This window comes from Ambystoma mexicanum, chromosome 10 (genome assembly GCF_040938575.1).
Source record: "Ambystoma mexicanum isolate Mex_15411 chromosome 10, UKY_AmexF1_1, whole genome shotgun sequence".
Lineage (NCBI taxonomy): Eukaryota > Metazoa > Chordata > Amphibia > Caudata > Ambystomatidae > Ambystoma > Ambystoma mexicanum.
The window spans coordinates 340,055,301-340,071,323 of record NC_090932.1 but is presented as its reverse complement, the minus strand read 5'-3'; the positions used below and the strand labels follow the sequence as shown (position 1 = coordinate 340,071,323).

Here is a 16,023-nt window from a genome sequence, read left to right as displayed (position 1 = left end):
CAGGCTGTTTCTAAACAGACAAAAAAACACCAGATTGACTAACCCTCTCTGAACAGTCCCTTCTGCACAACAGGCTAAATACTACGGGTCTACTTTCTCATTGAGTAAATTGATCACCTGAACCAATTTTAAAGTCTCTATGTATCCCACTGCTTTAATTGCAAGACAATTTACTTTATTTGTTCATCATAAAAACATTATAAAAAACATGTATGGGACAAAATAATCTGTCAACATCATTCACCACTATCATACAACATTAGTTCTACATTAATGGGGTAATTGAATTAACATTTATTATAACATAACAAAGACTTGGTTATGTGAAAGAGAACGGGAAAAGATATATTGAATTCCCTTTAAGGTCGACATATGTTTCGTCCCTTTAAAAACGTGTACTACACCCTCTCCTGGGTTGTCACTTGGTCAAATATTGGGCCATCTTCAGGACATATATGGTTTGTTCAAGAAAGTTGAATTTCATTCCCCAGTGGTAGATTATAATCTAAAAAAAATACATAAAACATTTTTAATATAAGGAATTATCATGGTAAATAGGACGTTCAAAGGTGATGACTCGTGTTTTTCTGAAGAATCAACCACATCACTAACCTGTTGTCCATATATTATTTATTAGGACTTCTGAGAAACCATACTGGTGAATTTGATAAGTAGCATCCAGAATCGTATTCCCTAGGGATATAGAGAAAGGAGAAAGGGCCTATAAGTGTCCTCTCTTAATAATCATTGTTTATCTCATGCGTTTGTGCACTGATCCTTAATTATGGTAAATGCTGTTGTATCACTTACATTTTTCTTATTCTTTAGCCTTGTGTAGGTAGATCAGCTCACGTGTTCTTACGGTATGGCTTCTTATAGATAGCCTGGAGTTGTTGTGGAACAAATGGATTTATCACAACAGAGCGCTCGTGTTTTCAAACATAGCGTAGTCTGCCCAAAAAAAGGCAATGCAAAGGCATTTTTTACTGTTGCCGTTTCTTTAGTATAGTTCCTTCAAAGTTAACTATTTCAAAACGATACCCGATTAGAAAGGGCTGGTTATATAGTCAAGAATCCTATTGTTTCAAGTATAATTATTTGACTATCATTTTGACAGCAGAGCAGCCTCACTGTATGTTCTATTGGTCCTGTTTATTCGCAACAACAACCACTTTCTACGCTTTAAAAGTTCCAAAATTACTGCAATCTGTTATTTGATCCCCAGAGTCTAAAATTAGCGCTGTCCATTTTCTTTTTTTTATTACTTACTCGTTAAGAATCTTGTTCTGTCTTCTTACATCGGCCATTCCGTACTGTATGGTGCACTCGGGAACCGTATTGTCAGTATTGTTTAATGTTATATATAAATTGCTGATCATTCCAACTAGCTGGGCGTTGGCTGAAATTATTCTGAAGTACAAAAAGGGGGAAAAGGGATTGTCTAGAAAACTACCAGCCAATTTCTCTTCTAGACTGTGCCCAAAAATCAGAAAATAATCTATGCGCATCTAGAACAATAAATGGAGTCCTGTAGGCTTGTGATAGATCAGCAAGGGGGTTTTGGAAAAAGCATGGTACCATTGAACAATCTTTTATTGTAGATGCTTTAATGCAGCGGTATGTGATCCAGAATATATTGTTTTTATATGTTTGTTCTTGATTTTAAAGCAGCATTTGATAGCGTTGATCGTTACTTTGGGGAGGGTTTTGAAAGTCAGGGATCCACTGTGCATTATTGGCTGTGATTAAATGTTTATACAGTGAAAGTAAGGCTAAAGTTAGATATATGGTCCCTAAGGAGCATCCTCTGAACTGTTGTAAATTGTATGGTAAAACCAGATTGTGTTCTTGCCACTCTTTATTTTGACTACATAGTAATGAACTACGCCTTGGAGCTACAGTCAGTATTTTTGATGCTCATCAATGGGAGGCAACAAAATAGGCAGCCTGGTATATGCTGATGTAGTACTTATTTCAAAAACACTAATGGGTATCAACAGCCATCTAGATATCCTCAATTAACTTTGAGACAGGCGATATCTCAATGTTAACTTGTTAAAAACTGTATCAATGACTTGCCCCAAACCCTGATCATTCAGTGTTGGTTTCAGATTCAGGGGTGAGTTAATAGTAGATGGAATATTTCGATTATTTAGGGATTAGATTCTCTAGAAATGCAAAGTGGCATAACCATATAGCTAACAGAGACAGTTATGGTTCAACAAAATGGTGATTTTAATAGGTTTTTTAAGAATTATGGAGTTAGAATGATTCTTCAGGCTGTGGAGGTTTATAAGGCTCAGGCAAGAGTAACAAGTTTATATAGCTTGGATCTTTGGGGCAATAAGGCACAAAATACCTTGAGATACAAAAAAGAAAATTCTGTAGCAGTTATTGGCTCTAAGCAAAAATGCTCCTTCTGTCCCGAACTATATGGCGCTGAGATTGTTACCTTTTTGTTATGAGGTTTGGGTGGGGCTTATATTGTTTTGGCTCCGAATCAATACTAATGCAGAACTGCGAGTGATCCAACCTCCCCCAAAACTGGGGATTTCCCTGGGAATGGCTCGCCCATGCAAGTAACGCCCACACTAAAATAGGTTTGTGAGAACTATGGAACAGAGGTCTGTTAATACCATCTGTGAGCAGTAATATCAAACTTGCTTTTGGTGAGTGGACAAGAGGTGATTTTAAAGGTATCTTATAGTATGTTAGCCATGATATACTGCAGTAGTCCTAATACTTTGCACAACATACTTTACACTGTTATTCACTTTACACTGCTAGGCATAGTGATCAGACAGTTTTTGTTATAGGTATGAGCAATTTATGTGACTTGGCAAGGGGAATAATTGGTACCATCTACATGAAACTGAGGGGGTACATTATGGCTATTTGCAAGGTATGTTGTCTGATGGGTCAGGCTTCAAAGCTCACCTTAGTGAGACATGAAACGCTCTCCTCTGTTCAAACCTTTCCCTCTCATTTAGGTTGAAAATCTTCAAAATGTTGTTTCCCGTGTTGTTCTGTATCTTAATTTAGGATATCTCCCTTCAGTACCAAAACCAACAGGTTCTTTGTGTGCCCATCTTGAATGAATTGGTGCTCTACTGCAGTTTTTCTTTATTTTTTTTATGGTTCCACGTGGTTTGTCACTGTAGGTTTATTCTTTCATGCAATTCCTGGCATTTCACCTACATGCTTTTCTTGTGGGCATTTAGTTTTAAATGAGATGCACAATATTGGGTGATTTGCAGTCTGTAAGTCTCTTAAATATGTATTGTTTGTTTCTGTGGAGATGTTGCAGCAAATTCAGTACAGATGTGTTGGCACATTTGCATCTGGTTTATTGCATGGGTACGTTCCACATCACATTTGTTCCGTTGGGACTGTGCTAGATTTTTTTGGTTGCTGATATGCAATTAAGGGGATGGACGAATTGAATGAAAATGTCTGTTCTTAATCCCTGCAAAGTATTGGTTTGCGGGGCCTTAAGAATTCTGTTCAGTTGTGCTATCGCTGCTTGATAGGTGACAACTGGGGGGTTGGCTCATTCTGTAGTTCATCCTGTGTATTGTAGCTGGTTCCTTCTTTAATGCACAATCAACGTCCCCTCCCCCGCCAATTAGACTGGCTCAGTTCCTCTTTTGCAGTAAGGATGTGTGGGGTCTGGCAAGCTGCTTGCCCCTTGTCTTTGTGTTGTGGCATATGCATTGGTACCCAATTGTCTGACTGTAGAAGACAGATCTTATTGTGTGGTTGTGCTGGAAACGGGTGTTATGCAGGTTCTTGTTCCTGTTTATTTTGTTTGCATACTGCTGTTTCCAGCCAGCCATTCCACACAGATAGATGTGTCCAGAAAGTGTATGCATGTCTCGGAATAGGTCATGGAGAATGTAATGTGATAGTGGAAGCTATTGATTGATTCATGGAATTGTTAGTCTGTCTTTTGTCCAAATCCTGAAAATGTCACCAGTGTATCACGGGTATGCAAGTGGTTTATGTTATTGCTCTTGTAGAAACTTCTCCTTGAGCTCTCTCTTATACCGGTTTTGGTATTGAGGGACAATATTTGTGCCCATGGCTATTCCAGTATTTTGTAGGAAGTGTTGTCCACTAAAATGAAAGTTGTTTATTATTCTCATGAGGTCCACAATCACTCTGATAGAGTTGTTCATCTTGTTGGGTGCTTTTTGCAGCAATGTCTGGCAAGCGGCTATTACATCTTTCTATGGAATATTGGAGTAGAGTGAGGCGACATCCAACATTGCCAGGAGTTCATTAGGTAGTACAAACCCAGTCTCTCAATGTTCATGAGGTTATGTGTTGTGACCTATAAAGCTTTTTGTGTCAATTTAACAACGGTTTCAAGATTAATTCAGCATGCCCTTATATCATGTTAGTTAATGTATTAATGCTAGAGGTGACCGGGCAGTCCAGATTTTCCATTTTGTGGTTCTTCACCAGTAAATAGAATATTCCGGGAATTGGTTTGTCTCATATGAGAATGTTGGATATTGTGAGGAGTCAGAAATGGATCTCGGACACAAGTTAGCCATGATTTTGGTTAAAGACTTTTATTGAAAATAAAATGGGTGGGAAAATGCCTCTGACCCTACTCTAAGAGGAATTTCCCTACCTAAAGCAAAACTAAGGATCTCTGTCAATGTCGAAAACAACACTGTCCCATGCCCAAAGTTCTATTCTGACCCTCACACTATAAACTTGTTTAGAAAAGTGTTCATTAAAGGAAGAATAAATGACTCCAACGCAAATGTCCAAGGATAAAGATCCTTGCTCCAGCTGGTGGTTCCCTTCCCCTGAATTCCTCTTTACTCTGATGTTTCATAGACAACCGTTCCTTGTGTCTTTCTTGACCAACAACAGGGGCGCACAAAGCTGTCTGGCTTTGTAGTTTTGTCTCACTCAGTACATCTGGTATACTTTTCTGCTAGGATTGTGCTCCTTCTCTTTTGGTTAAGTTTCTTTTTCTAGTCCAGATATTTCTTCTCAGCATTTATTTGAAGCGTGTACATTTCTTGTGACTGCTTGGTATACTCTCCTGCCAGGGCTAATTGTATTCACACATTTGTAATTGCCTGGTCTACTCTCCTGCCAGGACTTATGTTCATACGGGGGGGGTCTCTGCCCTCTCCCAGAGTTGCACATATACTTTATTGGATAATGTATCTGCTTGATATATTATCTTGTTTGGGTTTCCCATGTACTTGCACTGCATGCATTCACATATTTGCCAGGGTTTAGCTCGTAGTTCAATTGCCCCTCTTACAATAAGTCTTTCCACTTTTTCTCTCTTGCTTTGCTTACATTTATTTTAATTTGGTGTTGCCACCCATGTGCCCCGATGTCCCCGCTGTCTCTGGTTGGACTCAACAGCTCTTGTTTGCATTCCTGGATTCTCCTGCGGTCAGCCAGTGAAGGTTCTCCCTCTGTTACCTTCTTGCAACTGCTTTCTCCTGGTTCTCCCGTCTCTCGCAGCTTCCACTTGACATGTATACTTTGTTCCAAGCTGCGGTAAGTGAAGCGCTGCTTTTTGTCACCTGCGAACGCCCAAGAGTCTCTCTAGCCGGCTCCCGGCATTTCCGCTGTGTGCCCAGCCCGTGCAGCAGCTTCTTCCTTAGTCAGTGTGCCGCCTGGCTCCTCCACGCCGGTCTACGCCTTTCGATTTCATTGTCCTCACGGAGAGCTGCTCCTCTCCCACCAGCAGCAGACTCTCTTCTTCTGCTCTTTAAATTTCTCGGGCACAGGTGTGTGAGAACAACTACTAGAGTGCTCGCTGGGCTTGTGGCCTCCTTCGCTCTGCACTGATCAATTCCTCTTACTCACAGTATTTTGGTAATTCTGCAAAAGGAAGAACATTTTTGATGATGGCTTTGAAAAACTTGGATAAGCATTTTCAATGGTTTTAAATGGCAAATCAGTCCTGGATGATTCATTAGGTGGAACTGGAGAAGGTGGTTTCATATGTTTCACAAGGCAGACCAATGTTGGAAGGTTGACCTACAGGTCTGGAGAAAAGGGCTTCCCTATACTTCACAGGAGGATCCGTCGATGTATGACAGTAGGCCATGAGGGTATTAGATATGGAGGGTTATTTTCAAGGCAAAAGAGGGGGATACCATGTCTCACCCGATGAAGTCATGACCTCTCCCCGGAGGTTGTCTGCACCCATGTGATCCACCCTCATATATCTGCCCCTAAGATCAGGATCGGGTAGCAGCTGCTGTCTCCGGCCACATGGGGAGGAGGTCACCGCCGGGAATTCAATGATGACTCTATCGGATTCATCACAATATGTTCCCCAATATTTTTGGGCATGGACTTGACAATTTGTTCCAGGACTTTTTTGTACTCCACAGTGGGATCATCCCTAGGTTGAAAGTGTTGTCTGTATGCTTCTAATTTGTATTTCTCCATATCTATGACCAAAATGGTACACTCCTGCACAACAGAGTCATTATGATCTCCTTATTTGTATATTCATATGGCCCATCTCTTTTGGTTTGTGTTATTCTGTTTAGTTGTCCATTGCTTGTTGAGTATGTCAGATTTGACATCTTTTTTTCAGGCAATCGATGTAAGTTTCAGGTTTTGTTTTTGTACCCGTGGGGTGAGGCCAGTTTGAGCATTTCTTGTTTTATTGTTACATAATCACTGGTGGTCTTCTGTTCAGTGTTCTGTCCATGGAAATATTGTTTGAGACATAACGGTCATATGTAGTCTTCAATTTCCCCATAGTTTCATTTTGTACATCTCCTGGTTGAGGCAGAACCCTTTGTGTACAGATTACTCAGCATATACGAATGTGTGATTTGTGTTCACAGATGTTGAAAATGGACAGTTGATTTTTACTCCGGTCATTTAGTGCTCAGTGTTGGTTTTATAGCGTAAGTGATATCCGTTTCGTGGGGTGTCATGGGACTTCTGCAACCCTGAAGCGCCCTGTAGTTTGTTCCTGGCATGTAAATGGGTTTCTTGTTTCTGATTTAAAAGGTAATCAAATGTTTTGATAATTATTTTCTAGTTTATAATCCAGTTGCAGTGTTGAATTATGGATAGAGGATTTAGCTATATCTCCTTTTTTTAGGAATAGGGTAATGCATTTGTATTTTAACATTTCACTTGTTTATCAAATTTCTAAGGTACACAAATATTTTATGAATTATGCACCCATCTTTCTGGGCGAGCTTTGAGAGTAGATATTTCCAAGACTGAAAATCACTAAGCTTTTTAGAACGCTTGCTGTCAAGCCAAACTGCAGTTTGTAGCTTGAATGCAATTAACAATAACTGAGATCCACTGGGCCAAGTTTCCACACTTCATTGTACTTGGGCAAAACAATAGTCAATTAACTGAAAAGAGTTAGAGTAGGTCGTGTTAGGGGCCGAAATCTGCAAGCTTCTGTACAGTATTGTAAAGCAGTTATGTTATGACTAAAAGTTATAATCCTACTTTCTGCTTTTTTTTTTTTAAGGTTTCACTCAATTTTGGACCAGACTTCAAATACCCTCCTAAAGATGTCAAATATCGTCCAGTAAGTGCGATTAGATTCTTGTTGATTATGTCAGCACAATGTGAAACCAGACAAATTCTTTACAGCACCCCAAGAGTGCAAATATGTTTGGAAGTAAAATTAAGAAACCTAAAATGCACAGCAGTTTGCCATAAATGGTATATTTTGTCTTTGCTGATCCTTAGCAGTAGCTACAGAAATTCAATTCTGCTTCCATTGCAAAGTGATTTGCATTTTCATCACCTACATATTAGTACTCCACTGTTCTACAGAATGTTAGGGCAAGAGGATGGCTCAAAGATCGAGAGAGACTTTTTTTCTATGACTTCCGTATAAAGGGGTTGGCTAGACCTGTTCAAAGAATGCAATATATATCATTGTTTATATCATAATTGAACCTTTATTTTTGGATACATATTCTGTCTCCGGTTTGAGTTTGGGATTTCTTGTAATCTAATTTATCCACTTATAATGTAAAACTGCTTGCACTCAACCTCTTTCGAAGAATAACCATTTCTTCAAATTCGGAATTGACGTTCAGTCTCTAGAAGTACAATGATACTCAAAAAGAGAGAACTTGGGAGTAAAAATAAATAAAACAAAAGCAAAAAACGAATATAGGCACCTGCCCCCATCTTCCACCTACACAGCCCAAGAGATTACTAGGATCAGTAGTATCAGCAGAGTAGTGCCACAGTAAGGGACTCTCCTGAAACTTCCTGATTTGAAGAGCAACTTTAAGGTAGAAATGCTTCATTTATGTGAATGTATCTATCCAATGAAGAATGAATTACAAAAAAGTTAAAATATATTTTTTACTTTCCCAAAGATTACCCCTTTGGAAATGGGAATTACTTTTTTACTTCCCATTTCAAGATATAGGAAGAAATTTAATGCCTCTTAAATATTATCTGGAACCCTGAAAATCAGCATTCCTGATGTGGAAACACTTCAAGGTGTTTGACGTCATGATCACTTTTTTTCTATAGCAGATCCCCTAGATGAGGTGGAATGGATGGATGTCTCCCTTTTCCTTGTAAGGTAGCAAGTCACCTTTTTCCCACTTTGTAGGTCCCCTGAACATTTTGCTAGTCTACAATTACCAGGTGCCAGTGCGGACCGAACTATGTGCTATGTGCATTTTAGGGACACTTGAGGCCCCTAAGGAGGGGGCTTTTGCAAAAGTGCCCCTTTCTATCCCACAGTAAGTGTGCCCAAGCGCTGGTTGGTATGTCGTGACTGCACCACGTGTGAACATTTAACCACACAGGGAGCCTTTCTTGTTTCCTGGTAGAGCCCTAACATTTTATCTCTAGTTTGCTGAAAGCCAGTAACTTGGAAACTATACTGCATGTTCGTCTGGCAATTACTGCAAGACAATCACTGATGCCATCGGCCAAACACAAGACCTTGTTAAAAAGGGCAAGTCGTCCAAGGACATTCAGAGGCTCCAATGTCAGCGGCTGCAGTGTCATCGAATCCTTCGTCGACATGTACCTTCAGGGCCATTGTCTCATTGACTAGTACCTAGTCATCAACCTTTCCTGTGAAGACCTGTCTTCCATCGATGACTTCCATCACACCAAGCGTCTCATCGACGGCTGTCAACATTGCCACTACTTTGGTTACCACGCCAAGAGTATCCTTACCGCCTCAACCTCTTTCAGCAATTCTGACGACATTCCTGTCAACGATGACACATTTTCCTGTTCAGGCTCCAGTCATCCCCTCTTTCCCTAAAGGCTCAGATTTGGTGAGGGATATTCATCCAGCTAAAGATTTCCTGCCTAGAACCACCAAGGCCACACCACTTTTAACCGTGGCCCCTCTGGGATCCCTCAGAAGGTCACCAGCACACTATACAATTTAAGAGGAGGACCTGCCAGAGGGTTTACTCTGACAAGGAGGGTGGTCAAGGGGAGCCTGACCCCTTTGTGCCAATACCTCGGCAAAGGGCAACATCTCATGTACCAAAAGAAAGTTCCCAACATATAGCTGCAACTTGCAGAAAAAATGTTTCAAAATCAAGCCATAAAATAGTAGAAGTTGAGGTGGACAATTTTACCCATCCGCAACCTTCAAAAAAGAACAGGACAGACTATGGACCAGTGTTTAAATTAGGTCACATAACAAAATTTTCATAGACATATAAATTGTCTGGACCATTAAGTGGCTGACACGAAATAGTGAGTAAATAATCAGTCCTTACTATTGCAATTTTTTTTTTTAAAAAAACAATATTCGTATTTAATCCAAATATATTTTGCATACTTGCAACTGTTATCGGTAGTAAATCATTATGCATACATTAATAAATGGAATCAGTTTTGAATACTGAGAACCAGAATGTACACAAAAAAGGGAAAAAGAAAAGTAAAAATATACATAACATGCGTGTTCAAAAGATAAATCAAACAAACAGAGAAACACAGTCATGTGGACACATAAGCATTAAATGGTTGTGAAATATCATAAGTTCATCATATAAATTGCATGATTGAAGAACCCTATGTAAAAAAAAGTTGAAGCTGTGCCAAAGAGTGGGACAAAGGACCACTATTTGTCAGCCCAACGTACATGTAAATCTAACTGCGGGTCAAAGGGCAACATCTCACCAGCCTTCTCTGCCTTTTAGCCCTTCTCTTCTGGGCCAAGCTCCTGACATTTTGACCACCTTGCACACACTGGTGGCTGAAATCCAGCATCGACCACCCAGTGCTCCCATTTCTGTTCCAACAAGGAGTCCTCTGAGGCCTTCTCGAGCTCATCCAGCCCCTGTTACACTTTGGCCATTGCTGGTTGCACCGGCCCCTGTGGTGGAGGAAGTGGCTCAGACAAACACTGTCCCAACCGGTACGCAAAGACCAAACAAAAAATGCAATTATCCGTGGATAAATTGCACAACCTCCTACAATTGATTCATATAAATGTATGCGTAAAAATGCTGCATAATGCCCTCCAAGACCAACAACCCTATTTAAAGGGTGTATATTTTAGACATAAGACAGCATGACATAACTCATTTGTTTTAGATTTGTTTAATCATTTTTTAGTAGTAAAAAACTTTTACAAAATAACATATATTAATAACACATCTATAAAAAATCAATTGTCAAGAACACACATTTTATCACATCAACAGGAAAAAGCTCACATCTTACATATCATTCCTTGCACACATTCATCCCCATGGATACAAAAAAACACTCATACTTGTGCAAAAAACGCAATTCTGATAGTTTTGTTCTGTGACTCAGAACATCCCATCCATATGAGTTTGATGTTTTAATAGTTCCAAAAGTGCCTATTTAACAATATTTTTTCCATCCAAGGAATATAGAGACACTGGGTAGGTGTTACAACATAATTGTTCATGGACCCATATTAATCCCCATATATTTATCTGTGAAAACCCAAGTTAAAGCCAACTCTGGGAGGAGTAGGCTCTATGGTATTGTCGACTCGAGTTTCGGGGTACCAGAACGGTGTGTACAGCTTCCGTCTGGTGCACCTCATCAGGAAGTATACATTACAAACAAACACAGTTGTTAAAAACAGAATTCAAATTGATGTGAATTGAAAAATTACATTAATTTACAACGAGATAGTTTCTTTTGCTTCACAAGGTGTTTAATAGTAGTGATCCAAATATGTTTTTTTTCCAAAAGCCGCTTCTGCCGATGACCAAGGGCAAAAAGGAAGAAGAGAAACAAAGAGAGAAAGAAAAAAACAGGGTTTACAATCCTTCTCTCTAGTTCCCTTCATGCTTTCATTTAACAGTTTTACAATATAAATATGAACAGGTTATCATGCCTTGTTCTTTCGAGAGAGGGGCGCCTGCTACCTTTTTTGTATTTTTGAAAGCAATGTGGTTAATAACCACTGAACAGGTTATCATGCCTTGTTCTTTCGAGAGAGGGGCGCCTGCTACCTTTTTTGTATTTTTGAAAGGAACTTGGGGTTGGTCACCCTAGGTTACCTGGGGGCAACCAGACGTGGACTCCCTGCTCACTGTGCTTAGAGAGGCTCAGCTTCACCTCACTGATGATGCCCAACAAGGCTGAAACATGTGTATGGGGTTGCTGATGGTACTCTTGTTCAGAGAGGAATTGCCATAGCATTTCGGTGCTGGACTGCCCTTGTGGGTGGGACAAAGACTGATATGCAAATGGATATTTCCCATCTGTGAAGGTACAGTGAGCAAAAGGCAATGGCTGCGAACTCTCAATGTGGTTAATAACCACTGAACAGGTTATCATGCCTTGTTCTTTCGAGAGAGGGGCGCCTGCTACCTTTTTTGTATTTGTGCTTTCATTTAACATTTGTCTTAACTATTTTGAATCTGTGACATGCTACTTAATCCTGTGCACTGCCCAGGTATTACTCTGGGCATGTCCCAATCTCAGGTTACTCTACCCATATTTCTGACAGGAGAGACGAAGACAGTACTCCCTGAAAGTTCTGGATGGGAAAAGATATTGACTCTCATGGGATGTCCTCCCAATCCCCCACCCCTCTCCCACAAGGGAAAATACAGCAATAACACCTTTTAATTAAAAGTGAACACAGATCAGAGTTTAAAATTTGCAAAGGAGGAAGAAGAATAAAGACCTAGAGAAAAAGTGTGGAAGAATCCAAGAAAAACAGATCAAGAACCAGAAAACGAAAAAGGTAAGAAAAAATTATAAAAGGGGTAGCTATTCCCCAATTTAACAATCATAAGATACCGAAAGGGCACAAAATCTTGATAGGTTGAAAAGTATCTTTCTTTTTCTCACCCTGAGTGTAAAAGCTTCGTGTTTGGTCTCCTCATATTTTGTTCACCGGACCCAGCCACGGTTGCATTCCCTTCTTAATTGCACTGTTGTTGTATCTGCAATGATAAATGTGTGTGTGTCTCATCAAGGCCTTGTTTTCTAAATTATGACAGACAATATGATAATAGTCCCAAAAGTTATATCAATCACAAAACCGTGTTTCTCACACCCAATGTTGTAAGTGCAATTCCATCAAAATGTACCTTCATTTGCAAAGGTGTTTCCTCCCCGCTGAATATATTGCAGGCCAACCGGTACGCAAGGCACGAATGAATTTGATTACGTACCTGCGGGTGGGGATCCCCCTGATGGTGATGTGCCCTACAGGGCCTCTCTGCCAGATGAGATTGGGTCCTGCCACTCCATTATCTCCAGGGCTTCGAAGTTGTTCAACCTAGTACCAGAGGAAAAGAAAAAGGAAGGTTTTCGTTTCGAACGACGGGAGGACCATTTTTTACTTATTGCATTTGGTTATACGCCCAAACCCTGGGATATCAGTGTAATTTACATACATGCTTAGGTTGCATACAACAATAGTATCTTCCGAACAGTTTCATACATCTTAGACAAAGGCGTGGGTTACATACAGCAATGGTTACATACAGCAATGGTATCATGTGTCTTGTTCAAAATACATGCAACATATGTGTTTTGGCGTATCACAGATCTAGGTCGGTTGCATCCAGAATGAGTGACTACATAGTTGCTGGGGTGGGGAAAGGAGAGGGGAGTAGGGAGCGGGGTGGGCAATAGGTTGGGTGCTATTCGTATTTATTGAACAGCCAGGTTTTAAGTAATTTCTTGAATTTGGGGAAGGATGTTTCGTTGCTAAGGTGGTGGGGGACAGAGTTTCAGATGCACGGGGCAGCTATGGGGAAACTGGCATTACCTGCTCTTGAGGTAGTGAAGCGTGGGATATGGAGGTGTATGTTGGCACTGGACCTGAGATGTCTGGTCCTGGTTTTCCGAGCAATACATTGGCTAAGGTAAGTAGGGCCGATGTCAGAGATACGTTTGTGGGTGATTGTGAGTGTTTTATGGAGGATTCTCGCTTGTACTGGAAGCCAATGGGCATCTCTTATAAATTGCGATATGTGCTCTCTCTTGTTTATGCCCCAAGCTGCTCTGAGAGCTTAGTTTTGGAGGTGTTTTTGGAGGTGCCTAACAGTAGGACATTGCAATAGTCTAGCTTTAAGATAAGAGCTCAAGCAAGGGTAAGGCAGTTATCAGTGGAAAGGAGAGGTCTGCTTAGGGGGAGGAGTTTGGCTGTATGTGCTGTGGAGGAGGCCAAAGCATTGATATGCTTATTCATGGTGAGGCTCGAGTCAATGTGCAGGTAGGGTAGGATTTATTATCAAAAGGGAAAGGGGCAGACCATGTTTCGCCTAAAGACATCCTCCCCCGCCCCTCCAAGGACCCTCCACCGAGGTGATCCTCCCTCGCATCTCCACTCCCAGGGTCAGGATCCAAAAGCAATGGCCTTTCCCTGGCCACCTGAGAAGGGAGAGGATCCAGGGGGAGTAGGTGTGATGCCCATAGGTTTTTCACATACTGTAAGGGGGAGTGTTTTTACTTTGTTAGAGATAGGGATGGGGGTTCCATCTATGGTTATCGAAGTGTAGTCAGGGTGGGGACCCAACTATAAGAATCTGTTTTTCCTCCATTGAGACACAAGCGGTTAGCCATCCAGATTTGTGTGAGTGCATATATGTTATTTATGCAGGCCGTGGGGGGGCGCTGTTGCGCTCGGCGAAGATGGCCGCCTGATTCACTGCTCCGTCCCGTGTGGCACTTTCTATCTGTAAAATCTCCTGTTTGCCCCGACACTGCGTATAGCCGACCCGCGGCGTGGGTTACTGACGGGACTGGGAGTCTACCACGCGAGATTCGCCCGCTGGGCTGCCCCTGCTGCGGAGTTACAGCCCGCTGTGGGAAGTGCGGAGGCGGACGCCCTCCGGCCTCCGCGCTCGGCTCCTGGAGTTCCTGCCAGAGTTCCGCGGCTTGCGGCCTACTGTGTGGGGGAGGGGCGCTAGACTCGCCCTGCGCGGCTCGCTCTGGCGTGGGCCGGCCTGCACCGCAACCTCTTCCTCCTCACCACACTGGATTCCAGAGCGACCCGCTCCGCTGCCCCGTCCTGGGCGGTGTGCTGACCGAGGGTCGAGTGCGCATCGTTCCGACTCCGGGTGGTGAGTGGCCCTGGCCCGATCTCCTCCGCGCTCGCCACACAACAGCGGACCCTGCCCTCCTCCTCCTTGATTTCGGAAGCTTGCTCCCCCTTCCCTCCTTAAGCCATCTGGCTGTGGCAGTCGGTTTGACTACCTTCGATACTGTCACAGAGACAACCTCAATTGTCTCCCACCGAACCACCCTGCTGTTGGGCCTACTACTACGATTGTTCCAGGGCCCCGGTCCCCTTCACTTGCTTTCAACGACCTGCACCGAGTGCCACCCGTCTTACTGCCTCATACAGGGTTGCTCCCCTGCACTACTTCAACACCTACGACCCCAGCTTTTTGTACCTCTCCGGCTGTTCATTGCTTCTTGGGTCCGGACCCCCTGCGGAATTTCTTGAAAACTTCCTGGGCCCTCCTTCTGTTAACTTGCTCCTGCTTGGATTGACCGTCCCGGCGGGCCCCCGTCGGAGACGCCATATTCCTTCCGTCCTGGTGCTCGGCTCGGCCTCCGCTCATACGCCGCCTGCTCGATCCTGGTACCTTCCCTGGTGGCCATATCCACTCTCCTGTTTGGTCTCCGGGTCTTAAGTTTATCCCCCCTCCGGCAACATGTCGACACGAACCGGCAAGAAGCAATCCTCTATCAATATTTTCACTAAACCCTCGGTGGGCCCCGGGGCGGAGGCATCTACACAGGAACCTTCCCCCTCACACGCGCTGAAACCATCCGACTCCCAGAAGATGATGGAGTTTATCCGAGAGGGGTTCACCACAATTCATAGCAAGCTGGATGACATGAATGGCACGATATCCTCTATTAAAGCACATATGGAGAGAACTGATGGTTGAGTGGCCGAGATTGAGGAGCGTGTGAGCACCGCCGAAGACGGCCTAGGTTCCCTCCGTGCGGAGGTCTCAACACTATCCGCCCGTGTTACCGAGGTAGAGAAGAAGAACGAGGACCTTGAATCTCGCTTGAGGCGCAACAACCTTCGCATTGTAGGGGTGCCGAAGGACGGTATACAAGAACCCATGGAGGATTATGTGGAGGGTATGTTACTCCAGCTCCTTGACTCCCCAAAACTCTCCCTGCAGTTTGCGATCGAGAGGGCCCACCGTTCACTCACGGCGAAACCCAAACCTGGAGCACCTCCACGCCCGATCATAGCCAGGGTTTTAAATTTTCGCGACCGTGATGCCCTCCTCAGGGCGGCGAGGGTCAAGGGGGACCTTCTCTTAGGCGCAGCCAGGATCCACCTATATCCGGACTTTTCGGTGGCTGTTCAGCGGGAACGCAAGACCTTTCTGGCGGTAAAGAGGAGACTACGCGACCTCCAGGTTAAATATGCCATGTTATACCCCGCCAAACTGCGTATCGAGCATGCAAACCGCGTTTACTTCTTCACACTGCCTGAGGAGGCCTCCAGGTTCATATATGAACACTTTCCCGGCTGAAATGTTCTCGTAACAGGCGCCACCACTGGCTCGCCACAGCTTA

The 16,023-nt window shown here is 42.9% G+C and overlaps 1 protein-coding gene across 2 annotated transcripts in view; it reads left to right on the top strand.

Annotated features, from left to right (window-relative positions):
* The window catches only part of ASH2L (ASH2 like, histone lysine methyltransferase complex subunit), a 1,246,012-nt gene that overhangs the window by 1,185,218 nt on the left and 44,771 nt on the right, over positions 1–16,023 (top strand). For both annotated transcript variants that reach the window (XM_069617945.1, XM_069617946.1), the window contains one exon: positions 7,496–7,555. In XM_069617945.1, coding sequence (XP_069474046.1) covers positions 7,496–7,555 — 60 coding nt within the window. The remainder of the gene's footprint in view (positions 1–7,495; positions 7,556–16,023) is intronic.